Here is a 26,412-nt window from a genome sequence, read left to right as displayed (position 1 = left end):
GAAGGTGGAGGGGAGGACTATCTCAGCAGCACTGATTTGCCTCCAGAACAAGTCTCTGTTCGAGGGAAGAAGGCTTCTCTTCCAGAAACACCAGCCACAGGAGAGGTGTTATGTCAGCTGCTTAGGGATGAGGTGGTGGAAGGGATGGACTTCAGGATCCGAGAGCTGAAGGATATCAAAGGCCACTAAAACACTGGGCATACAGGCAGCCTTATCTATTCCTCCTTGGGAGCAGTGGTGCGAGACCAGTTTCAGGAACAAGGTCTGATAACGTCAGGGAAAAAACCTTCGCACATAAAAACGATGGAAAAACCCCCCAGCTTCTGAACCTCTCTCAAATCAATCTCCTGGTCATGTGGAAACATGAGGCTTTTTAGATAAAACAAGCTAATAAGCTCCAGAGAGACACAGGAGCGTTTGTTTCATTGGAAGTCAGTGCTATTTCCCATCCCTATCCATTTTTGTCAGAATGAAATCTTCCTTCTTTTTTTTTTTTTTTTTATTTTTATTTTTCCTCAGGAAAAAGAAAAGCCAAGGAGAAGGGAATACTTCCCAAAGAGTGTAGCAGTGAGAATCTTGGATTTGGACTGTTATGAAAGGAAACATAATTTTAGTTTGGAACAAAACTCAGAAAGCTTTGTCAACTAAAACAAAAAAATCACATTGTTTGCAAAGGCACTGCTTGTTTTCTTCCCTTTCTTTTAATGGGGTGAAACGAAGCCAAGCCAAAACTGCAGTTGTGATTAAAAAGATTTGCAATTAAAGATTGTGAATAAGCACCGACTCAGAAAGGAAAAATGCACTGAAGTTGTCAATGAAAAGCTGCAGGAGAGACCTGCAAGGGAGGAGAGCAGGACAAACTCTGGGAGTCTAAACTTTGCATTATAATCATGGATCAGCCATGCTGGGACCCCAGGAAAGGTGCAAGGGAAGGAATTGAGCAATGTGAAGCAACCTGGTCTAGGGGAAGGAGCCCCTGCCTGTGGCAGGGGGTTGGAACTGGATCCTCATGGGCATCCCTTCCAACCAAAACCATTCCATGATTCTATGGCATTTCTTCCCTACGTTGGGAAGAGGGAAAAAAATTTAGTGAGGGATAGGACCACAGTGTAAGGATGTACAATCAGGGGGAAAGAGCTCTTTGGAGCTGCATGTTCCTTGCACACCAGAGTAATTGAAATGTATTCCTGTATATTTCTGCTGGTTGGGGGTTTTTTTAAGCTTTTTTCTTATGTTGGCTGGTAAGATCTTGTATAGAGTCAGTACTTTCATTTGTAACAGCCTTCATTTTTTTGCAGCATGAAAGAATCAGGTCTCACAAATGAGGAGGGAAGCTGTAATTGGAAAAATCAAGTTTAGGTTTTAATTAGGCCCTTTTTTTTGAAAGCATAATTAAAAAAAATACTTTGCATTGTGTCAGTAAATATCTAAACTGAGCCTCATTTATTCACTTTTTCTCTTCATAGGAATGGTCAGATGAAGTGTTCAGTTTGGCAACAAATTTGTTGGCACAGAACATGTCAAGGGACGCGTTTCTGGAAAAAGCGTAAGTGGCCCTCGCATGTCACGCTGTGGGTGTTGCTCTTCTCTCTGCGTCATTTTCCTCCTTGCTTCTTACTCACCTTGTCATCTATTGTTTCTGCTCTGGTGACTTGTCACTTCTGTAAACACAGGTCCTTGTTCTTACGGTTTTAAAAAGCCTGTTATCTAGAAGTCATCTAAACAAAAATCCTTTTTAGGGTTCTCCTTGCAAACTTAAATCATTGCAAAGAAACCCAGAATTAAATTCTCCCTGCCCCTTGTATAGTGGTAGCTTCAGCTGTGGGTTGCAGATCTCCATTTAAAAAGAAAGAATATTCTGGACTGACTTGCTTCTGGTTTGTTTTCCTTTTTGGATTTTATTGATAACAAAAAAAAGAGAAATGCCAGAAGTCCCTTTTCCTCAGTCCGGTCTTTCTGATTTCCATGTCATCCAGAGAGAGAGAGGCTGGGATTCTATTCCTCTGGATTGCTTGGCAGAGTGGGCAGATTCTGAGTTGCTCTCTATGAGGTAGAAAAACTGTTTGTCAGAATGTTTGGGGTGAAATACACACCTAAAAGGGAAGAGAGCTAAACTTGAGGTTAGCAATTCTCAACTGGTGAGAAGTGTGTGGGCTGAGGCAGTTTTGTATAAATGACAGCTTTGAGAGCAGCGTGGCAAAGCCTGCCGGAAAGAGCTGGTGTTGAACTGGGTGCTCGCTGGCCTTTCGGGGTTCTAAAAGAGGGGATGCACCTTCCCCAGCCTAGGAGTTAGCTGCTTAAAGTCACCTTAGTGTGTTCCCCTAACACTTTTCCCTGCTCACAGGCAGGGGCTCAGTCCAGCTAAATACTAAACTTAGGTTCCTAAAAGTTCCTTCCATCCAAAAAGCAAGTTAACGCCCCCTTTTCCTGGGCTTTGTGAGGGTATGAATGGCTAATTTCATTAGCTGCACCATAGCTGGTCAGAGTGTTCCGAAGTGCTTAACTTTAATCCCACAGAATCATAGGTGCCTGTTCTGGGGAGGAGGGATGTGCACGTGTGGGTGTGTGTTTCCTTCTCACAGCGTTTGTCCTGGAGCAGCTGGAGTCCACAGAAATTCTTGAGGCAGCTCTGAACAGTGGATGTGGCTGGAACTACAGCTTTGTGTCTGATAATGGTTTATTGGGACAGCAGGGATGTATTAGGCAAACAAAATCCCAGATGGATTGGAACATTTAACATTTCCTAATGGCTCTGCATGTTGGCAGTGGGTGATGCGCTCACCTGAGCAGGTGACTTCCTTCAGCTCCATAGGTTGGAGATGGGTTTTAACAGTGATTTGGTTCTACAGTTTCCTTGCCCCTCAAATCCGCAGGTGGCCGCAGGGCTCTGCTGACAGGTCTGTGGTGGGGAGGGTTGGGGCTGTACCTAATGGGCCTTTTCCTGCCCAGATCAGAGCAGAAATGTGTCATCACACAGTACAGTAGAGCCAGTTTTGTTTGGAGCTATTCTTTGGCAGTTTTTCAAGCCATATTAATTAAAGATGAAGTCACTGGACACACTGTGTAGATTCAGTCGCAGGCAAGCATGGCATTCCTGTCTTTTTCCGCTAATTAATAAATCACTTGGAAACTGTAACATTTCCCAGCTCCCCTGCACAGATGCAGTCACTGAAGAAATCTATGACTTTGAAGATGAAATTATTTCCCCTTATATGTAGTGTACTAAGCAAAGGGTTGCTTGGAGTCCTTGTCAGAACCCTTTTGTTGAAATAGAAAAACAAATTGCATTAGAGCAGAGTGAAGGGTTTTTTCTTTATGACATTCAGTTCCTTGGAGCATTGGAAGTACAATAATAAACAGCTTGAGAAGCTTTTCCCCATCTTCTATTATTTCTAACTTCCTTGGCTGTAGAGGAAAACACTCAATGTGACCAAAATATAGTTAAAATTTTTAAAAAACAGAAGGCAAAATAAAAGAAACTTCTTTTTTTTTTTTTTTTTTAAGTAACTGGTGTGACTTTTTTGTTTTAATCTGCCTCAGTGCTGGGAGATGTGTTCGGTGACACAGTAGCATGAAAGACTTCAGTTTCCAGAAGATGAATGTGAGGAGTCAAGGATTTGGGGAAATGTTCCTATCCCAGTTATTCTAGTATTAGCATGCACTTTGTCTTTGAAGTGGTTGCTAATGGCATTTTCTGCTGGGAAGAAAAGGAAAGTTTATTAGAACCATGCAGCTTCTTCTTCTTTTGGCAGACCAGTGGGTGAAGTGAAAAAGCTGAGTTTTTTAACAAAAAACCAAAAAATCCTTTTAAATATTTAAGTGTTGCCACATTTTTCACCATATGATGTTACTGCAAAACTCATTTACAGTTACCTCAGGACAGACAGTTGAAGGTTTTTACTCAGCAATGATATCCCAACAGGTTTTCATACTGAGAGAAGGAGCTGAGTGGAACTTGCACATGATCAGAGCACTAGCCCTGAGCTAGAAAGGTGGAGAGGTACTTCAAAATGCTGTAAAAATAAAGCAGGATGCTTTTCTCTCCACAGCTACACAAAACTCAAGCTGCAGGTGACTCCAGAGGGGCGCATTCCTCTGAAGAAGTAAGTGCTGGTCCCTTCCTTACCATGTGCTCTCTGCTGACTTTGGGGTGTGAATATATGCTTGGGATGAGCATGGGGCCCCTGTGCCTAGAAGAATAATTTTACCATCTGTTTATAGCATATATTGCAGGAAAGAGTGGCCAGTGATACTCAGGATGTCTCTGTTCAAATGCCCTTTGGGCACAGACATTCTGCCTCTCTGCCCTGGTTCCTTCCACTTGTGAAAATAAAAAAAAACACCATAATTTCTTTATCTCAGGGACGTGTTGTTGTGAGGATAAACAGATTGAAATTGCATGTCACTGGTGGAATGAAGAGACCAATGATAGCTGAAATAAATACCTGCTGAGATAGGGGCTGGTGTGGGGTCGAGTTAAAACTGTGAGCACTTTTTAACTCCCCTCTGTTACTGAGCAGCCAGCAAATGGAAATACATAGCTAAAGATATAATAGGCTGCTAAGAGATACTCACTCTTTGAGCCACATGGGCCATCAAGGCATGTCTTTAAGCCAAATCCCTCTGTTTTGTCCTCGTTTTGCAGCATATACCGCTTGTTCTCCTCCGACAGAAAACGGGTAGAGACTGCGTTAGAAGCCTGTAACCTTCCTTCTTCCAGGGTAAGCATGTGCAGATCAGCACTGCTTGGATTTTGTGCTGTTTCCTCTCTACTGAGTTTGTTCAAGGCTGATCCTGCTGTGCTGGCTTTGCTGCTGGATGGGTCCTCAGCAGCAGCTCTGGCTTTCCCACACAGAGGTTCCTGATACCCATCTGAGTACCTTTGATTTGAAGTTGTTCAGGGACCAGGAGCACCTGGAAGAAGCCTGAAAGGATTCAAAGAAAGGGCGCAGAGTTTGTGTGACCTGTCCTGGAGGAATCTTGTGAGGCTTTTTAAGAATAGGTGACTGTTGCACAATTTCCAAGGCATGATTTCAGAGCAGTGTTAGCCCGAGGTGTAGCTAATGATCTACAGCTGGAGATAAGTGACAGGCTAAACCCACCATGGCTTATGTGAAAGGTGCATGAAGTCAATGTTGAAATGCTGTGGTGTGGAAGCTGTTAGCACTGCAGGGATGCAGCCATTGCATCCTGCTAATCAGGAGCTCTCCTCAGCCCCCAGAGCATTTCCAGGATGGTACCTCACCCTCAAGAAGGCTTTTTTTCAGAAGAAATGAGCTCAAGCATATGATTCCAGTTAACGCTGGAGTCACAGAATCACAGAATAGGTAAGGCTGGGAGGGACCACAGTGGGACATCTGGTCCCACTTCCCTGCTCAAGCTGGGTTTTAATCCCAGGAAAGCTTCTTGCAGGATAATTCCTATGTTCAGGGGTCCAGGAGGTGGGGCAAAACTGTTCCGTAGCAGAGGAGAGCCTGCATCTCCTGATCCCTCCCTCGACTTATACAAAACTCTGTGCTGTGAGGTTTCCTCAACATTTGCTCCCCCAGTGGTTTAATAGAGCCCATTCCTGCAGCTCCAGAAGAACAACGGAGCAAAATCTTCACCAGCCAAACCTCAGACACCCCTTACATAGAGACTTTCCTTTGTAGGTTTGGGAGCTTAATTCCATAAAATTCCAAGGAATGCCGGCAAAGTAGGTATAAAATACTGTAATAACCTTACCTAAAGTAATATTGTGAGGTTAGAAACATGGAGAGAATAAAGGTGAGTTTCCATTTAATTGACAGCATACAAGAAAAGGCGTGCAAAAAAATCTGAGGTGCTGCTTTCTGAATTAGCTGATTTATTTCTTCCGTTTACTACATGTCTCTGAAAAGAAAATTTAAATATCATTTGGGTCTTTGGAAGAAACTGCAGCCTTTTTCTGCTATTTATCTAAGTAGAGCCAGTTTTACATACACACTGCTGGATGCTCGTTGCTGGGATACCATCTTGGAAATTATTCGGAGTATAAAGTAGATCCTTTCTTTGCTTGGGACGAAAGAGAAATACGCTGCATGCACCAAAGAAAACTGTGTTGATCATCTTTGAAAAATATTGCAGAAGGGCAAAACTGAATCTCATGGAGGTAACACAATGGAATAAAAGCAGAACTTCAAGTACGGCTCTTTTCCTTTGTGTTCCTGTTTATTTGAACAAGTGAAATTCTTAGCTTCAACTTCCAGCTTCTCTGCCCTATTGTACTGCAGGACAAATGGTGTTCCCATAAAGCCTTGGAGCAACAGTAGACTCCAGCAGCATGCAAGGCATGGATATCAGGGAGTCTTGCTCAGCAAAACAACACTGAATTAGAGAATTCATGAAAGTCTCTCATGGACATTACCAGTTTAGGTTCTTTGGTTCTTCATATTCATGCCTCTTGAAGGTCCTCTAAAGATTTTCTCCTCGAGTTTCCACACTTCTCCTTGCTCGGGGAAGACACACAGCTTGTTAGCCATGAGCTTCACATGATGTTTTGCTGCAACTCTTGGAACTTGGGAATGAATCTTCAAGCCTGGGACAGTCCCTCATCTGCCTCTTGCAGTGACCTGGGCACAGCTGCCAGGGGAGAGTGTCCCTGTGTGGACTTTTCTGTGACAGGACAAACATCCCCATCCCTCAGCCCCGCTCTCCGGGGAATTCTCTGTGTATGTGTTTGCCGGGAGACCTCATGGCATGACATGCAGGCACTGCATTTAGTTCAAGAGGAGGAAGAATTCTCACTGCCTGGATAATTGCTTTCATTCTGAGGAATAGCACCAGAGAGAATCCTCAGAGTTGCTGAAAATAATTCCTTTATTTCATATTTAAGGATCTTAATAAGGGTGGATTCTCTGCAGTGCTGAGCGCTCCAGCCCTGATTCAGCCGAGCAACAGAGCATGACCACAGTGGGATGACCCATGGACTTCAAGTCAAGCACTTTTTCAAAGCTTAATTAATGGCTTTATTTAATCTCTCTCTTTCTGGGTCAGAACTGGCCTGTGTAGAGTCTTGCGGGACCAAGCCTTGATTTTTGGAACAGTTGTCATCCAGCAGATCTGAAAGCAGGGGAATCTTCAAATAAATGGTTAAGCAAACTTTTAAAATATGCCAATGAATTTCTGAGTTTGCCATCTGATTCTCCTATGATTTTTATTAAAAATCTTGTCTGCTTTCTGGGAGTGGGGTTGCCTTTTTGTCATTGTTGGATATTTTTGGGGTTTCTGGGTTTGGTTAAAGGTACCTTAAATAGAATTTGAAAGGTTTATTTTAGCTGCCCCTTTGGCTGTTAAGACTGGTTTTTGCCTTCCAGTTAATGTTGAGGTTCACAATGAAGCACCAGGGAGTTTGACTGTTAAAATAAAATAACCAGCTCTTGAGTCCAGTCTGTACAAATAATCTGAATTAGCTCTTGTGCTGCCAAATGTGTAACAGACTGGATACAGATGTTATAAAAGCAGGCAGGTTACCAGGCAAATGATAAATCAACAGTGCTTGAAATTAGTAGAGAGTCTTAATCACAGAATAAAATTGAATGCCAATATAAAGCCAGGCTGGAAGCGAGGGATGCTCTCGTGTGGTACACGAGGTTTGTGCTTTGTTCATTGGTGTCAAAAAGGAGATGAGCCCATAAGGTGTGTGGGTGGTTCCTCTGAAATGGGGATGGCTCAGACCAGGCTGAGTAAGGGGGCAGCGTATTTTAATCCCTTTGGGCAGACAGGCTTTTGGAAGCCAAATATAGTTATGTGAGGTTGTGCCTGAGGCAGCTCTCAACTCCCATCTAGATATTTGTGTTTTGTAGCCCACTGATTATAATACTGGTAGGAAATGCCTGTTAAAAAGTTCTGTATACTTACGCCTGAAGGCTCATGTTGGTTATTCTCTTTGCAGTGGGTGTTTGGAGATAGGGGGAGGCAAACCGAGGTCTCTTAATTGGATCTGAGTGGCAAATCTGAGCCTGGGTCTCAGGTTATTGGAAGAGATCCACATTTGTTCAGCTGAGCACCTTCAAATCCCCGTAAAGCAAAAAAGAGTAGCTTGATGGGGGGCTGTAGTTCTGTGGTAATTAGAGAATCATTGAAAAGCCCTTGGCTGAGGAGCAGCATCCTGCTGGACAGGGTTATAAGCAGAGGGAGCAGGGGAGGGCAGGGTGCCAGCTCTAACCAGAAAATTCCCAAGCTTTGAGAATCCCAACCTTAAGGAAAACGCAGGTATCCTTACTGAGAGCACCACAGCTCGGATTTATCGAAGTGTTGTGGGTGCAGGTTCAGGGTCACTGAAAGGAGGTATTTCCATCTTCTACCTTCAGCTTCCCAACTTCTCCATCCACCCTTGCACTGGATTTAGCAGCTGTGCCATTGACGAGTTGCCTGGCTCAGGGAGTAATCCCATGTGAAGTACCCAGGGAGGTTTTGGCTGGGGAAGTTTTGAACCAGTTCACCCTGCAGCCACTTGCAGTTTGCCAAAGAAAGGAGGGCTCACCTTAGAATGTTGGAGTCTGGAGATGGTTATCCAGGCAGAGCAGAGCAACAGCCCAGCTTGGTCAATCTGCTCTTGTGGACAGAAACACAGAACACAACCCTCTCGAGCCTCTGCGGGTTTCAGATGAAAGGAAACAAAGCGACACCTGTGGTATCATTTATTTATTGTAACCTAAAGCAGGAAAAATATAGAAAAGTTTCCTTGTGTGTGACAAAGGCTTGAACGGATGCTTCTGGTTCCCTTGGCAACGGTGTTAAACAGGCAGAATAAATACAAGCACTGATTGCCCCAGCAGCAGCTCGCTTCCGAGACAGCCGGGTTCCAGAGACCTACCCAGCAAACAGCTTTGTGCCCAAGTCACAATTTTCCTCCTCTAGTTCATTGTATTTGGGAGTGTGGAGACGCATCCTGTGGGCCCGTGGTGCTCCCAGGGACCACATGTCAGAGCTTTGGATGAAGGATTCTCAAGCTTCATGTAAAGGGCTTACCCAGTCCAGCAATTGCCTCTAGTAATTCGATTTTTTTTCAGAGAAAAATGTAGTGAGGATGATGAAATATTCATCTAGGAGTTGGACTAAATTTTAATTGCTCTAAATTGTAGAAAATGTAAGGAAGAAAAATCCCGGCATGTCTTCTGCAGGAGAGCATTTTTATCAATTCCTCTAGAAGAAATCTGATTCCCAGATGTGTTACACTGAGTGTTTAGGACAAAGATGGATGGAAAAGCTGTGCTGCTTGAGTCTTGCCCAGAATTGTGGCATCTTGAACATGTATCTTCAGGAAGGAAAAGACAAAACCGCTGCTGCTGTCAGGGAACAAGTGTATTAGTAATGACACAGTGACCCAGTTTGTTCTCCACTTGTGTGGCAGCTTTGGAAAGATGAGTGACATCCTCATCCTCTGTGATGCTGCTGTTCTGCTCGCTCAAAAACACAGGCTCAGCACTGCTGGGGGTGAGCTCAGAGGCTTCATCAGGACTTACACACCTATTTCTGCTGTAGGTGAGGGGGTTAGATGGGGAGCTGTCCCTTCCTCCTCCTTCACAGGTGCTCAGAGGTGAGATAACTGTGCCTCATGGAAGCTGATAGATGTGTTTGTATGTGTTTTTTAAGGATGTACTCTTTAAGCTGCTCTGTTATTTGGGGGAATTTATAATCCTGCAGAACCTGGGCTCCTCTAGATAGCAGGGAGGAAATCAAAAGCAGCCAAAAAGTGAGTGATCTGTTTGCAAAGAACATATAAAAGTGTTGTATCTCTCTCTCACCATTTTTTCTCCATTTCACAGAATGATTCAATCCCTCAAGACGACTTCACACCAGAAGTGTACAGAGTGTTCTTAAACAACCTCTGCCCTCGGCCTGAGATCGACCACATCTTTTCCGAGTTGTAAGGAAAGACTCTCATTGGTTTATTTATTTCTTTTTCCCATTCATTGATTTTCTGGGCCAGGGATGGCAAAGTAGGTTATTCATGCTATAGCAGCATGCAGTGCTTGCTAGTAACAGATTTAGATGTCAAGCAGAGCTGTTATTTAACCTTGGATCAAGGGTTCCTTCTCTCCCAGGCTTTTTACCTACACTTCTGATGGCTTGAGTTTTAAAGGAATTTGTTCCTAGAGGAGCAGAACTGCCAGGTCTTGTTTTTCTGTATTGATCAGGATAGTTTAGGTTTCTAAGAAAGTAAAGAAAGAAGAATAATAAGCAATAACAGCATGGAATAGGCTTGAGAATATGTATAAGCACCCCCGAAAGCTTAATTAGGAGTTGCAAAAAAATGCAGTAGCTTTTAGGATTTGTGTATGATGAATTCACACTGTGAAATGAAATTAGCAGCCTGCTACGACTGATTTCATACATTCAGTTATGAGCTCTGTAACTGCTGGTGTTTCTACCCCTTGCAGCAATCTTTGAACTTCCAGTTTCAGCCGAGCCTGATCAATGGAGTCAGAACGTTGAGCAATATGAGAGGAAAGCAGTTTCCAAAATACACCCCATGACCACCAAAGCAATTGGTGAATGTATTGTAGCAACACGGCCGTGCTCACAGTCCCCTTTTGGAGTTGTTGTCTCTAAGGCTGGGGTTTCAGAGGAGCACAGCCCTGTCCCAGTTTGCTCCCACTGCACACAAGAGAGGCTTCCCTATTGCTCCCTGGCAGAGCAGAACTAGGCCAGTCCTGAGTGCTGTAGACAACCCTGAGCTCATCACCTGGCTCGGAGGCTTCCTGGATTTCCATCTGGGCACAGCTTGTACCCAAACTCAGCTCTTTTACTGACTCTCTGAATAGGCATCTTTTTGCTTGCATTACAGAGGGCCTCGCAGCTTTTAGAAGGTTTATAAAAAGAAGACCCACACAAATTACTAGAATAATGAAGTCAGGGCTGCTGTTATTCAGCAGTAAACCCAAATAGCTGGGCCAGGAATGCTAACAGAGTGTTCGTGGCAAGCTTGGGAGTGAATTCCACGGTTGTTTTCTCTTTTTAAAATAGCTGAATTTCAAGAATGCAGAGGAATGAAAGGCTTTTAGCATTGCTTTGAATCTTCTATTGATGCTTGTAATGCTGAACATTGTCAAAGATCCTCCTAGATGTCTGATGAAGAATCTTTGGCAAAATAAATTAGTCCAGAGACACAGTGGAGTGATGTTTTTGTTGTATGACAGTTTGAATCTTGTTTTGATTTCCTTGGGAAGTTTCAGACATGGAACAAGGTTTCAAGGCAGTGTATTTAAATGACTTTGTTGTTGCTTTAATTTTCTCCAGTGGTGCCAAGAGCAAACCCTACCTTACTGTGGATCAGATGATGGACTTCATAAATTTGAAGCAACGGGATCCACGATTAAATGAGATCCTTTATCCACCACTCAAACAAGAACAAGTTCAAGTGCTGATTGAGAAGTATGAACCCAACAGCAACCTAGCAAAGAAAGGTCAGTGGTTTTCACACTCTTGCTGTACTCAGTTCCTGATTTGAAACAGTAACTCAGTTATCCTACATGCTAAAGCAAAATTTGGTTCAAAATCCAATTGCTTTCCCAGCTCTCTGCTTTTTGGATCATACAGGCCTGTGAGCTGTCATGTGGTGCATTTTTAAATGTGTTTGGTTGGTATCAGGTTAGGAAGGATGGGGCTGGTTTCCATGTTTGCTTTGCAGTGTGTGTGATTGACAGAAGAGTTGCTCTGGTATGTGACCCTCAGCAGAAACCTGACTATCACAGTGGCTGTTTACCAGCATCTACAATGTAAAATTGAAAGAAAAAAAACAGGGACAGCAGAACTAAGAGCATGATAATTCTATCATTTAATAATACTATTAAGTCTAGCCCTCTGCTTTTGGATAAAGTGGCATACAAAGCAAGATGTGAGATCAGCTCACTGTATTTCATGCTATAATCACAGAAAATTCCCTTTTGAACATCTCAAGTGTTGTGACTTAGCTGGGCTTTCTGCCAAAACCAGTGAAAGAACTCCTGCACAAATCTCTGCAGGTTTTTGCTACCACCACAAGTCTTAAAAAATAGCATTCTGTTTGTGTCTGCATCCTGTTTTATTCCAATCCACACTTCCTAATGATTAGCCCAGGTTTTAATGTGCTTACACCTTAGAAATTTTAGAGGCACGGGAGTATCCTGCAAAACAGGTCTAATATGGAAAAGATTGTTTGGTCCAGAGACTGTGAATCAAAAAAGGCACAAAAGTCTAGAGCTTAACTGAAGGCACTCCCTCACTTCTCCCTGGAAGCCTTCGCACCTTGACGTCTTCCTGAAGGAAATCGATGTCACGGTCAGTGTTGTCTCTCAAACACTTCTAATTTTTCCCTTAAGTCTTCTTATTTTTCTAGTCCAATCAAACAGAGTGTTTCCAGAGCTTTTGCTGGAGGGTTAAATCCTGCTTCTTTGCCATATTTATGCAAACCGTCTTCTGACGTCAACAGGAACAGTACCTTGAGTCAATGGAAACACGTTGTGACCTCCTTTCTCATCCGTACAAATATTAGAACAGTACTCTGTGCTTACCTTATTTCTCACCAACAGCAGGAAGGTCTGTTACCTAAAAGATCATTCTTGTTACCCAAATATTAGCACTTCATATAAACCAAATAAAGGATTTATTAGAAGGAGGTGTGCTGGTGTGCCAGAGTCAAAATGGAATCACCTTCTGACTAGCAATAAGGAGGAAGCATGAAACAGAGCCCAGGAAGAAGGATGCTGTGGTGGTGTTTGCTACCACCTGTTGCAGTGGGGATCCTGCAACACGCATATATCAAACCAGGAGTCCCGTGGAAAGGAAATATATATGGACAGACAGATTCTTGCTAGATGTTTCAGAGATGTTTATTTCTCCAGCCGCATGGCCGGAGCTCTGCCGAGGAACTGTTCCAGTCACAGGACCAAGGGTCCTTCTGCCCGCGCAGGGAACACAAACCAACCAATGGGAACGAGGCTGAGCAGGGGCAGGGAAACCCCGTGTCTGTGCCCTCAGGGCCCCTCTCCCAGGGCTACACGGCAGGGGAGGGACCCCAACACCTCACCCGTTTTATTTTAATAAAAGGAGAATGAAAACAACTGGATAAACATAACAAGAACAGTTTCAAAACAAAACAAGCCACCCTCCTGAGTCTTTAAATGTCCAAACAGATTCTCTGGAACATCTTAGGGCTGACAGAAGGGAGACAGGACTCTCTGAGCATGCTTTGTGGGGAAACTGAGGCAGGAGAGGGTTTAACTTCTTCCCTCCCCCTTTTCATCCCCCACTCGGCATTGGAAAGGGATTTTTGGGGAAACAATTGGTAAAAGCATGGTTTTGTGAGGGAAACCATGGATGAAAAAACGGATTGGGAATACACTGGGGGTAATAGGACATAGGGTAAAAGGGAAAGGTGGGATTAGGAAAGGGAAACTGTAGGGGGGGCTTACAATGGAGATATTGTCTAACATGACTACGATTTTTTGCATATATACTGCCTTTTACAGAAACACCATCAGGCCCAGTGACCTGCGATGCTTGTAACCCTTTTCTCCCTAGTACAATATTAAATTCCACCACCTCTCCATCTCCCAAGCTTGGGATGCATTTTTCAGGGTTATTCTTTTTAATAGCAGTTCTATGCACGAATATGTCTTGCTGGTTGTCACACCTTGTTATAAAACCATAATTTTGCTTAACATTATACCATTTTACTATCCCTAAGGTCTTAGTTACTATGATCTTTTTCCGAGTGGCTGCTGTTTTTTGTCTCGCTGCGTCTTTGCTCTCTCCTTCGGTCGCTCCCGTGTTGGAATTGTCGGGGCTGCTCGTGCCTGCGCGCTCTTCCCGGGGTCGCGTTCGGGGCTGCGCGGGCCGGGCCGGGCCGCGCCGCTCAGTTCTCCGTGCGTCACCTCCTCTGGTCGCAGCTTCGCTGCCAATGCCGGGCGCTGCACCCACGTCTCGGCCGGGCCCCCGAGCTACGACCCCCCCGCGCCCTGCTCCAGCGCATGTCTCGGCTGGGCGCGGCTCCGTTCCACCGCCACCGCCGCCAGCCGCCGCCCGCGCGCCTCCCCTCTCGGTCGGGCGTTCACGGGGCTCGCTCCACCACGCGCTGCACAGGACCGGGCAGACACTGCCGGGTCCCGCCGCCCCTCGCTCTGCCACCGACACTGCGGCTCGCGTGGCTCCGCCCGCGCGCGGGAACTGCCTCGCTGCTGCTCAGAGAGCGCTCGGCGCACGTGGCCTGGGCCGCACGGTCCCTGCGCCAGGACACAGCTGACATCGCTCAACAGTCTCGGTAACTAAATAATATTCACGAAAATATTCTTCCATCGGCATATATTTTGACTCCAGTATTAACTGTGTCCAAACGGTTTTCCAAAAGCCCTTGGTAAGAATTAAATCCCAAGAAACATAGAAAAAGTTCTTAAACAACCATGCCAGGAAGTGTTTCAGTTCTTTCTGAGCTTGAATCAAGCTAAAATTTACAAATCGTTGTTCAAGAATCATTTTAAGTTTAAGATAAATGTCCATATGCGGCTCGGAGAGCCAAGAGTCTTCCCACGGTTCCTCCATAGTTTAGATACGGAATAGCAAAGCAAAACCAAGAAGAGGAATCCAAAGTTTCCAGGGTTTACTCACACAAATCAGTCGCTTAAGGATCGGGGATCGTTCTGCTCACAAATCTCCACCATTTGTTGCAGTGGGGATACTGCAACACGCATATATCAAACCAGGAGTCCCGTGGAAAGGAAATATATATGGACAGACAGATTCTTGCTAGATGTTTCAGAGATGTTTATTTCTCCAGCCGCATGGCCGGGGCTCTGCCGAGGAACTGTTCCAGTCACGGGACCAAGGGTCCTTCTGCCCGAGCAGGGAACACAAACCAACCAATGGGAACGAGGCTGAGCAGGGACAGGGAAGCCCCGTGTCTGTCCCCTCAGGGCCCCTCTCCCAGGGCTACACGGCGGGGGAGGGACCCCAACAACCACCCTCCAATGGGATTTGTGGGACACCTCCAGCTTTACCCTGTTTACCTTTCCTAGGTGCCTCTCTTCCTGGGTGTGATTTATCCTGCTCTTAAAGAATCAGTTCTCTCCCAAAATGCTGACTTGAACAGGGGAAAGGCAGATCACAGAGAGTTAATTCCTTTTGTGGGATTATTGTGGGTTTTTTTTTCCATTTTCAGACTTGTGCACTGGGGTCCAGCTGGCACAAGCTGAGAACCACCTCTGTGCTGAAGACACCACCTCCCTGTCTGGCAGCTGAGTTGCAGCAACTGGCAGCAACTCCAGTGTAAATCCCAAGCTTACTGCCTTAAAATGACAGGAATTGGCTAATCAGGAATGACATGGGGACACAATATTTTCTGTACATCTGCTCTGAGTTGGGAATGCAATTCACTGTATATTCAATGAAGTGTAGGTGTGCATTCATTTCTACACTCACAGAATAATTGTCAAAAATGCTTCATGTCTATAAAATGTCACCAAAATGGAACCACACTTTTAAAACAGTGATTTAATCTTTTAATATGGTGTCCTGTAAAAGGGATGATCACCCAGGCTTCCTGCTGCCAGAAAGGGCAATTCCCGGGGTTGTTGAAGTGAAATTTCCAGACAGTTTCTGGCCAGAAACATGAACACAGGTACCTGGGCAACTTCCGAAAGTGTGCTGCACATGCTTCTTAGCAAATAAAATTTCATGCATTGAAAAATTCTTTTAAATAAAATCAGGGATTTTTTTCCTTGAAAATGTAAATCCAAATTCATAAAGTGGAAGCTGTGTACAGCACCTGACTCCTTGCTCCATTTGGACAGTTCTAGACCTTCACTCATCTGATGATTGTTCCTCCTAATTTCCTGTCTGTGATGCCTTGAAGTGGCTACCTGAAAACAGAGGCTAGACAAGATTAAGAGAATAAAAGCAGGTATGTATTTGAAGGGCCTTCAAAGGTGCACCTTGGGCAGTCAAAAGTCTCCGAGGGGCTCCACCCAAAGTGGATACTGGGTCACAGGTTTTTCACACTTTTATAAGTTTGGTCCATTTGCATATCAGGGTGAATTCTCCAATTATAATTTCAGTTAGTGATGTAATTACCCCAAGTTTACTCCTCCTGTCCAGAGTCTGAGTTTACATATTTCAGGACCTGGGACAACAGAGTGTCCTTGAGTCCAGGCCCAGAGAGAGTTTGTTATGTCTAACCAAAATGTGAGAACAGTAGCTAAGAGGCTGTATGAAGTTTCAGAGTTACATACTAGGCAATACAGGATCTGAAAAATATAAAAGCTAAAACCTAAGACATCATCTGAGTTCATTGTCTGTGCACATACACTGTACTGCAATATTCTCTTCTAATTATCCTCTCATAGCTAAATAAATGAATTTCTAGCAAGGTGTTGTGCTGTCTCTTGACTTTCACAACACTATTCAAATGCTTTTGGGATCTCATTAGTGCTCTGGTCACCGTCATAGCCCTTTTGTTGTCCCTGTTGCTACTCAACTACACTATTTTGAACACAGTAAGCAAGAGCTGTCCATAATATTTTAAATTTTTGCAGCTCCTCAGGTACCTGGTAAAGTCTAACATTGGTGTTGTTGCTGGTGAAGTTCCTTAGGTTCCAGAGTTCTGAGAGAAAGGCTGCCCATGTTCCTGCTTGTAACTGATTTATTTTAGGTGTATTTATTGCTGGGATATGGTGGAACTTCTGCACAATCAGCAGATAGGTGGGCTTGACATCTGCATAGGTTAAGCATCTGGAGTAGTGTTTTATTGTGGTTCAGGTAAGCTGCTGTGATTAATGCTTTGTGTCATGCAGTGAAGGAGATTAATTCACTGTAGAACGTGCTCCCTTATCAGGTGGAAGCAGGAGGAAGTCCCTGGTAGTGCTGAGCAATCTCTCCCTGTCAGCAGAAGTGTGCTGGGGGGCTGTGGGGGCTGGAGAAGACTTTGCTGTATATACGTTTCTCCCATTCTGCAGAAACATGCTGGTTCTTCCTCTACTTAATGATGCAATTCATTTCTAAAAGTTTCTGAGTTCAGAAGGAGCTTTGAGAGCTCAAATCCCAATGTCTCAGTTTAAACATTTCATTCTGAAACCAGGTAAGTGCTCTGGAAACCACTGAGCCACAGCCTTGGCTCTGGGGGCATCCTGTGTCACTTCCACATCCCAAGCATGCAAGAAGAGCTGTACCCATGTACCAGACTAGAAATGAAAGCAGGGAAGAACACAAAACCAAGGTCTGCTAGGGAAAGGAGGTGTGAAAAAACTGAAGCTATAAAATCCATGCTTCCGCCATTGTCCTTGGAGGGAGCCGTACAAGGGTTAGCTTATTATCAGCCTTTATTTTTAGAGTGGTTTTTGTGGTGGAAGATTTAAAAATAGAATGTGAAAGTGCTTTAAGTAATGGCATAAAGATGTTGATTTTTTTTTCCCTCTTAAGGATGCATTTATTTAAATATTATCGCTGCTTATTTAATTTTAAAGGGCCAAACCTTTAGATCTGCACAGAGGAAAAGAACTTTGGTCCTATATTTCACAGTGTTTCTTTTTTCAGATTTTCTCTGTTTCTATTCACTGTGTGTCAGCTTTGGTTAGACATGTATTGAGAAGGATTGTAGAGGAGCTGATTCCCTGACTCTGCCCATGAATTCCAGTATTAATTCTGTTTTGCAGTGCACATCTATTGGTAGTCATTTTGCTGAGTTTTTCTTAGGTAATAAAATAAATTAAGCAATTATCATTAGATTAAGAGATATTTAATTTTATACAGTATCTATTGTATGTGTTTTTCCCATGGCAGCCCTAACGCCAGGCAGTATTCACTCCAGCATAAATGTGTTTTTCCTCCTTTAAACTTCTATGCAATTTAAACATTTTCATCCCACTGCATTAAATTTGCCTTTTAGTAACTGCTTAAGAATAATTACACATTGGATTTCTTTGATGGCAGAAGGGGGTCACTTCCTAGGCAACAGATTTTAATGGCACAAACAAGCACTGTGCAGCCATGGCTCTACTTCTAAGACATACTTCATAATATTTAAAGCATAAATTCTGATGTATAAATCATTCAGGCAAATGGTCAGGCTTTCTGGCATGAAACATTTGTAGGAAGTATTACAAAACAGTTGAAAGTCTTTGGCCTCCCAACTGTAACACTGGAAAGTAAGAATACTTACCCAAAAGCCCATTGACTTTGGGATTGTCAGTGTTTTCCAGTATTCCAGTTGTACAAGAGGAGAGTTCTCTGCACTGTTTCCGTCTCAAATATTGACAGAACAATGGATCCCAGTACTGATTTATTACTTTTTAAAATGTTTAAGCCACACCAAAGTTGTAGTCTAGCCCAGGCTGTCAGCAGTGAGTGCTAAGTTGGGTAGCTTACCAGAAAGCCTTCTTAAAAAATTGTTTTAAAAAGTATATATATACACATATATATCTCTATTTGTGCACCAAATGTTAGTATGGATAACGTGTCAGCATAAATAACTTAATGGAAACTGTTCGTCAAAAGGAGCGTGTAAAATACATTTCTGTAATACACTGTAGGTTGTTTTTTCTAGTTAAGCTGTAAAATTAATTTCAGATCTTTCAGTTATTTGGAACATTGCACCTCAAGTGCAAAACTAAATATAAAAATCTTCTGGAATGGAAAGTCCTCAATTATAAGGATTTTTTGCATCTGCTTTACAGGTAAAGTGTGTCATCTCTGTGAACTATACCAACTGAAACAGTGATGTGGACTAGTGATAATGGATTTTGCAACACTGAACACTGCTGTTGGCAGTAAAGTTAATGAAAATACCAAAAATATATTTAGGGTTCCAGGGAGGTTAAGTTTCGTGATCTTCTGTGTATAATGCAGAGACTTTGAAAGAAGCATGAGCTTTGCAGAAATCCATTTTGGAACTGGTATCTGATACCAGGAATAGCTCCACTGGTATCAGTGAAACAGCCCAGACTTACTGTGGAATTCGTGTCTTTAGAGCTGCAGAGCATAAACTAATAGTGATAATTCACGTTCTGTAGCCAGCCCAGCCCTGTACTATCAAACATGGAAGTCACCACACCAGTGACTCCTGTCCCACAACCTGGAATCCAGAGGGACCACCTGTTGGGCCCTGTGCTCAAACCCTGCAGGCAGCCTTCAGACCTGTGTCCTAACACTGAAAATGGGTGAAAAACTTGGGGTGACAGGACCACAAAGCAAACATGGTTTCAGAGGTTTGTTCCCTCCAGCTGGAGCCTTTGCTCAGAGATAAGGGACTCTTACGTCAATACTGTGTTTATGGGGGTTATGGAGATGTATTTTTCTGCAGTTTTGTGCCTGTATTGTGTTTGACTTGTCCTCAGACTATCAGAGCCCATAAATAGAAAACTTAGTCTAACAGTAAAACTGTTTCTTTTGTGCTTGTTGCTGCCTCTTCCATGGAGCACAGGGAAGTATTCAATTTTAGATGCATGATTTATTATTTGAAGATGATTGTTAGATAAAGTTTACTTCTGAAAATATAAAGGAGCCTGGACTCAAGTGCTGAAGGAAACAAATGTAGATAAAGTTTGGACAAACATGGCATGTTATGACTTGTACAAATGTAGTGCTTTCAGCTGCAGAGGGCCCCTGAGGACAGAGGGAGTGAAGGCTGCTGGGATCCACTGGGTAATATCTAGGACTGGTGGCAGAAGAGCCACAAATGGGCTCGCTGCCATTGGGCCATCCCCTTTTGTGTGTCATTTTTGGGGTTTGCCTCATCCTCTGGTCAGCTCAACTCAACAGACAGTCAGGAGTTGAGGAGCCAGCCCTGATCCTTGAGTGTTTTGGGATGTGTGGTATCTGTCAGAGCAGGGCTCTCAGCAGTGCTGGAGCCTGAGCACTGCTGGAATGCAGCATCCATATGAGGAAGTTTCCCTTCTAATGTCAGATGTAATCATCTAACAATATCCTTTAGCTGGAATATGCCTATAAATACAGCGGGGTTAAACGCTAGGGAGGCAGAAAGAAGTGGTAAACTAAAGGACAATGTTGGCACAAGAACACAGAGGGGTCAAGTGGCCTTGAATAAATTTAGGCTGGAAATTAGGAAGACTTTCCTAACAATATGGTCCTGGCACAGACTACCAGAGGTAGTAAAGAGGGCAAAAAAAGCAACTGTTATTAGGAGAGAGCTCAAGTTGTTTATGAAAGGGATTGTCCACTGCAGTGCCTGCAGCTGTAGAACCAAGTTTAAAGAATAGATAAGGAAGGCCCTTTAAAGGGACTAAAATCCCTTCTTTTCAGTTTGTTTGCACTGTCTTTGCAGTGCTGCCCCTTTATTCTTTTTCACTTCTCTTTAATATTAATCTTTTTTCAGCTGCAGGAGTTTCTGGAAGTAAAAATGTCACCTGTGATTTTTCTCTTTCAGATTTTTTTCACCACTTCACAGCACACTGACACTCTTCTCTTATCTCTTCCCATTATACTACAGGACAGTCTTTTTGGCAAGTGCATTAATAGCTTATGTAGAGAAGTATCACTTAGCAGAAAAAAATATGTATTCTTAGATGTCTTCTAGTGCAACTTAGCAATTGGAAGTAAGCCAGCATTTAACATTATTCCTTCTCTCAGGATCACTCTGAGGCATTCTACAGAGGATATTTTTGAGAGGTTTGGCAAGACAGTGACATATTCCAGTGGTGTCCCTCTTTCTGTCAGAAATAACTATAGTATTGCTGGGATGAATGGTGTTTTTATCTGTCTGATTGAAATCCTTTCCACTCAGCTGCCTTAGGAATCTGCCATGTTGCAAAGTGCTCATTCCACTGCTAGCTAGGGACTGGTGTGAAGGTGATTTTGTAGTGGTTTTGTGGATTTAGTCTGAACTGTCTTCTGATATCCTGTAAGGGATATCCTGTCAGAAAGAATTTCTACTACATCTCTGCTGAGAAGTCAAGAGCAGAGAATGGGCTCATGTCTGTAAAACCCTGCTTCAGTCTTGAGACCTAGGAGAGATTGGTTGCTTGGGGTTTTCCCCAACTCCTTAACAATTACTTGTTATTCAAGTTTGTATGTATCTGCCTGCTAAAGTTTTAGAAACTGTTCCAAGACTTGTTTTCCTTACCATGAAACCTCTGCTTACCAGAATCCCTGAACTGTGACCATGCATTGTAACAGCAGAAGGTTGTAAAACTGTTGCAGACATTTAAAAGATCAATTTCCATCAAAATAAATGTGTTTCCAAGGTATAAATTTTGAGGAAGAGAAAATGTTGAGTGTTTAGAATCTTCCCTGCTTCAGTGTGTGTTTTGCTGTTTTCTGCCACTACTGGAAAAAAATACATCCTTTTCATAGGCCGTGTAGCCCCTGTGGGTTAGAGCCCTTCCTTCCTGGGAACTTGAAAAGGGCTGAAAAAGCCTGTGACTCCTAATAAAATAAATTTAGTAAATAAATAGTAAATAAATACCATGCTCAACATTACACAGTGGCTTTAAGATCTTGTTAAACTTGGATGGTTCGTGCCTACAGGCCCCAGTGAGATTTGGAAACCTGTTTTTTTTTCTTGGGTGACACTCCATCTTCCTTTCTCTTTGGAGATGGCAGTGTCCTTGGAATGCTCCCAAAGTTTTGATTCTGATTGAAGTAGGAGATTTGCTGTTTGGCATGGCTTGCCTGGAAGCTTGTAGGAAATATTTCCTCCCTGGAGTGAATTAAGTGTCTTGGGCTGCAGTGCCTCATCTTGGTAGTTCAGAGAAGTGGTTTTCCATCTGAAAATATTTTCTTGCCCCCCTCCCCCCCTCAAAAAAAGGTAAATAATTGTGTCCACTCTTGGTTTTCTCTGTGCACTTGTACAGATGATGAAGTGGATACGATAGCTTCATTAGAATGACAAGCATTCCTGATTCAGACATACTGAAGTCTGCTTTACTTGGTTGATGAGCCTTCCTCTGCTCAATGCTCTGGATCTCGGTGTCCTTGGGCATGCGATATTTCCGCATGGATTGACGGATACTGAGCAAGCCCTTTCATGTAGGCTCCTTAGGCACAACGTGTTTGCCTTCCCGTGTTTTCCCTCACCGACTGCTTGTCATTCTGTAAGCGTTCATTCTGATCTTGTATCAGAGTTACCATTCTCTGTTCACATTCAGATTTCCCTGTGTCTTATTACGCTGCACCCATCGAGGCTGGAGCAAGGAATCTTGCTCTGTTCCTTTCTTACTGGGTTTTCCATTTCTGTTTCAAGAGCATGTTACCAAAGACAGCTTGTTTTGGGTTGTGGCCAGGTAACCGTCTAATTACAGAAGGTATTTGAGTGAGTGTAACTGAGGGCAGAATTAGATCTATTATGTTTCCCTCCAAGTTGAGAGAACGGAAATAAGATTTGAACACAACAGGATATTGTCCTGCTTTGATTTTAAAGGATTTAAGCAATGAGACAACCAATAAATCCACTGCATGACTGTTTCCTAGCACAGTTAGTTGAAGCACTGCCAAGCTTTTTCAGACACTCACCCCAAGTTTTCTAATGCTTACTCTGATCTCATTACCTGTTTAATTCCTTTTTCTTCTGCACCTTTTTTGATGCAGTTTCTTATACAGATGGATTGCTGTTCTCTGCATCTCATCTGCTTCTGATAGATTTCTAGGCGTCTTCTTCCCTATTCACCTCTGTATTTTGGGTATTTCTTTGCTCTAGTGATTAGCTACGTAGCTTGAACTATTATTTGTGTGGTCTCATTTGATTTGTGTCCCTGGTTCGTTACAGCTTTACCCTCTTGTTTTGCTAACAGCAACCAGAGAACTGTCTGTTCTTTAAACCCTGTGTTGTTGATTCTCCTTTTTCACATTATTAAGGACTTTATGAAACTAGACCTACTGCTGATCAGTGTTCAGCCTCTGAACTTTTTGTGCAGTTCAGCTTTCAAATTCAAAGAAACCCTGATCTTTTAAGCTGACCTCAGTTTATTTCTATCTATGCTTTTTTGCAGATTAGTTTTTCCAGTTAGGAAAAATGTGAATTTAAAACTTCATTAAATGCTTTACTGATATCCAGATGTAGTAATTCAGATACATTGCTGTTCCTCTGCTTATTAACTTGATAAGGCTGTCTGGCTAGTATGAATTTTTGCCCTTACTGATCATTGAGAGAACTGCTAAAATGGAGGAGCTATGACAATTTCTGCATGTGGTGTGTAAATGGTGGTTGGTACTTTGATATTTTGATATATCTGCAGATCCTGACCTGAGGCCTGAGAGTCTTTGGCCCTCAGTGTTTTTTCTAAAGCAAAGCAGCACTGAGATTCCTGGGGTAAGGTCTGGTGCTCCAATTGTAGGGTTGGGGGTCCTTTCAGTCTGGGCTGAGCTTGTACCGTATTCTCTCCTTGTGATGACTTCACTATTGAGAGGATCTCCTTTGGACAGTGCAACAGGACAATTGTGTCCTGCCCTGGTTTGCAAAACTGAATACAGACAGAAATTCCAGTTGCCCCATAGCAATATAGTAATAGAACATGTGTCTGGAAAGGCAAGCAGGTTTCAGCATCACTTCCCAAATCACTAGGATGCAAATGCTGCAAGTGCCATCAGAGCGGCTCTGGCACATTGTGTCCCACACCGTGTGATTTTATAGAAATTCATCTTGTGAGCTTCTCTGCTGGCTCACAAAGCTAGAAAGCACAGAGTAGCTAATGTGTGCCCAGTGTCAAGAGACACACCAGGACTATGTGCATCCTACTCCACACTGTGCATGAAATTTTAATACCTAATGAGCTGTAAATTGCTGTGCTGGTTTGTGAGAGAAAATTCCCAATGAGACACAATTTACAGATCTCTCACTGGATTATCAAGTATCCGCTTTACGTGTCGGATTCTTATCTTTGAGTTTAGAGGACTGCTCAGTTGTGTGGGATTACAGCAAATGTGATTATTGTTACAGATTGCATTGGAATAGACCTGATTTCACCATCAGACAAAATGCTATTGTAATTCTGTGCTGCTGACTGGGAGATAAAAGGTGACAATTAATTGTCTCACTTCCTTTTTTGCTTGTTTTCTTTTTTTGCTTTAATAACAACTCTTGGCACAATCGTGCTTTCCAGCTACATTTTAACTGAGTGGATAACAGCACGGGTGTAAACAAATGGAAAGCACTATGAAGTTTGCAAATATTCAGAAAGAAGTGTTTAAGATCCGTGTGGCCAAACCTGTTGACTGTGGACAAGTGAATGCACATTTTAAGTGTCATACAAAACATCCACAACTTTTAAGGGACAAGTGAAGGCTGTTGTTAAAGTTGCAAGACTGAAGAGCAAAGAAAAGTGGTAACGTAAGTTGTCTTTTCCGCTGGCTGCTGTGCCTCTCTTGTTTTCTGTCCCAAGACTTTTCTCAGAGGACTGGAAGGCTCCTGGGAGCAGGCTGGGCAGACCCCAGCGAAAATTAAGTAGCTGCACATCCAACATACCAGCCAAAATAAGGGGATGAAGTTTAGATCAAGCAGCTGTTTGAGAAGTTCTCAGGGTTAGCTTCACTTTTACATTTCCACCAGACTACTGCAGTACTGATATTTTGGTCTTGATCCTGGACCTCTGCAGGGGGCACTGAACGGGGGGAGAAGCTTCTTTTGGAAGCTCGACCCTCCTTTGAACTTTCAGCAGGTATTGAGTAAGCGGGGGTTTGTTTACACCCTCAGGTTGAGGAGCTGGCAAGCTCCCAGGGACACAGGAGCATTTCTACATCCAGAGCAACATGCTGGTCATGCTGGCTGCTAAAAGGGTTGGGAAAGCAGGATCTTGTCGAGTTACCTGCGTCTCATTAGGCAACGGGAGAAGGATTTCTGTGTCGTAAGCAGCCTGTGCTTTTTCCAGCTCTGGAAACTGCATGGGAACAGTTTTCCATGAGGCTGTTACTTGTGTCTGCCCTGGCACTGTTACACGCCCCGTGCAAGAAATATGCTGGTTTCTCTGGATTTGGTCAAACAGGACTAAGAACAGCCTTGTGATAACACAGTAAGTCTTCAAATACAGGAGCCTCTGAGAAGTATATTCACAAAGTATAGTCTATCCTATCAACCATTTCAGCTGGCTGGAATTCCTGCTTCATGGTAAATCTGTGGACACCATCTCCCAGGAATGGGGATATTCCAGATCACATAAACTGCAGAAGAAAACATTTTGATTGATGAATCCTGACAAGGTCTAAGAACCATAAAAAAGAGGACTCACTTTATTACCCCTGTAAATTCTGTGAATTTTCAATAGATCATTTGCCAGAAGTATGTCACTTGCCTGAAGACTGCTTCCAGGAAAAAGGACCTGGGATAAAACAGAATACAAAATACAACAGAAGTGACTTCTGTTGTTTTTAGAGCTGACTAATGTTGACTAGAAAAGAGCCTTGATACTTGCGGACAAAGCAACAGTTATATTTTTATGTGGTTTTCTCTGAACCAGGAACATAACAGAATCACAGAATAACGAGGTTGGAAGAGACCTCCAAGATCATCGAGTCCAACCCATGTCCTAACACCTCAACTAGACTAGGGCACCAAGTGCCATGTCCAGTCTTTTGTTAAACACATCCAGAGACGGTGACTCTACCACCTCCCTGGGTAGACCATTCCAGTACTTTATTATTCTTTCTGTGAAAAACTTCTTCCTAATATCCAACCTATACCTTCCTTGACACAGCTTGAGACAGTGTCCTCTTGTTCTGTCAGTTGCTGCCTGGTGGAAGAGACCAACCCCTGCCTGTCTACAACCTCCTTTCAGGAAGTTGTAGAGAGTGATAAGGTCACCTCTAAGTCTCCTTTTCTCACACATTCATGTGTTTGATCCATTGTAATAGATCTTGAAAGGTATGGGATGATGCAGCTGGAGTTAATAAGGAATTATTGTGAAATGCATAGAACTTGCCTCTTCATTCATGCCTTTTTTCTTCTTTTTCCCCTCCCTTGTAGCTATTTTGGAACAATCAGGTAGAGCCAGGGATGCAGAAAAAGATCAACCTGCACAAACGCTTCCTAAATTTCATATAATAAAGCTGATCACAGTCAGGAAATTCAATAGAATCTCTCAACGTATTACGCTTCTAGTAGGAAATTACTTCTCCTTCCTACCAAATTTTAATGTAAAAATGCCGAATACGGGTGACTTCACATGGTTCCCAGTGTGGTCGTTCTTTTTTGATTCTGCATGAATTTCACCTCCCTGAAGGTTGTATGGAGCAGCAGTTTGAGGTGTTCTGTGGAACCATTTGCTAAGAAACTGCTTCACACTTTCCTGCACATGTGTACAAATGGAGAGAGAGGCATAGAGAGACATTTCCAGATTTACAGCGCCTTTCCAAACTCTTGAAAGTTTTTAATTCAAGTACATTTCTAGAGTTAGATCAAAGTCTATATAATCTTTACCCAAGTGTGCAGCTACACATTTCTAATCTTGAGATACTGAGAATGCCTGTGACTAAGAA

The 26,412-nt window shown here is 43.1% G+C and overlaps 1 protein-coding gene across 3 annotated transcripts in view; it reads left to right on the top strand.

Annotated features, from left to right (window-relative positions):
* The window catches only part of PLCB1 (phospholipase C beta 1), a 352,437-nt gene that overhangs the window by 215,647 nt on the left and 110,378 nt on the right, over positions 1–26,412 (top strand). For all 3 annotated transcript variants that reach the window (XM_032103715.1, XM_032103716.1, XM_032103717.1), the window contains exons 5-9: positions 1,467–1,546; positions 4,050–4,103; positions 4,646–4,721; positions 9,789–9,889; positions 11,263–11,429. In XM_032103715.1, coding sequence (XP_031959606.1) covers positions 1,467–1,546; positions 4,050–4,103; positions 4,646–4,721; positions 9,789–9,889; positions 11,263–11,429 — 478 coding nt within the window. The remainder of the gene's footprint in view (positions 1–1,466; positions 1,547–4,049; positions 4,104–4,645; positions 4,722–9,788; positions 9,890–11,262; positions 11,430–26,412) is intronic.

This window comes from Corvus moneduloides, chromosome 3 (assembly GCF_009650955.1).
Source record: "Corvus moneduloides isolate bCorMon1 chromosome 3, bCorMon1.pri, whole genome shotgun sequence".
NCBI lineage: Eukaryota > Metazoa > Chordata > Aves > Passeriformes > Corvidae > Corvus > Corvus moneduloides.
Note: the sequence above shows the minus strand (reverse complement) of the source record. Positions and strands in the feature narration are given on the sequence as shown.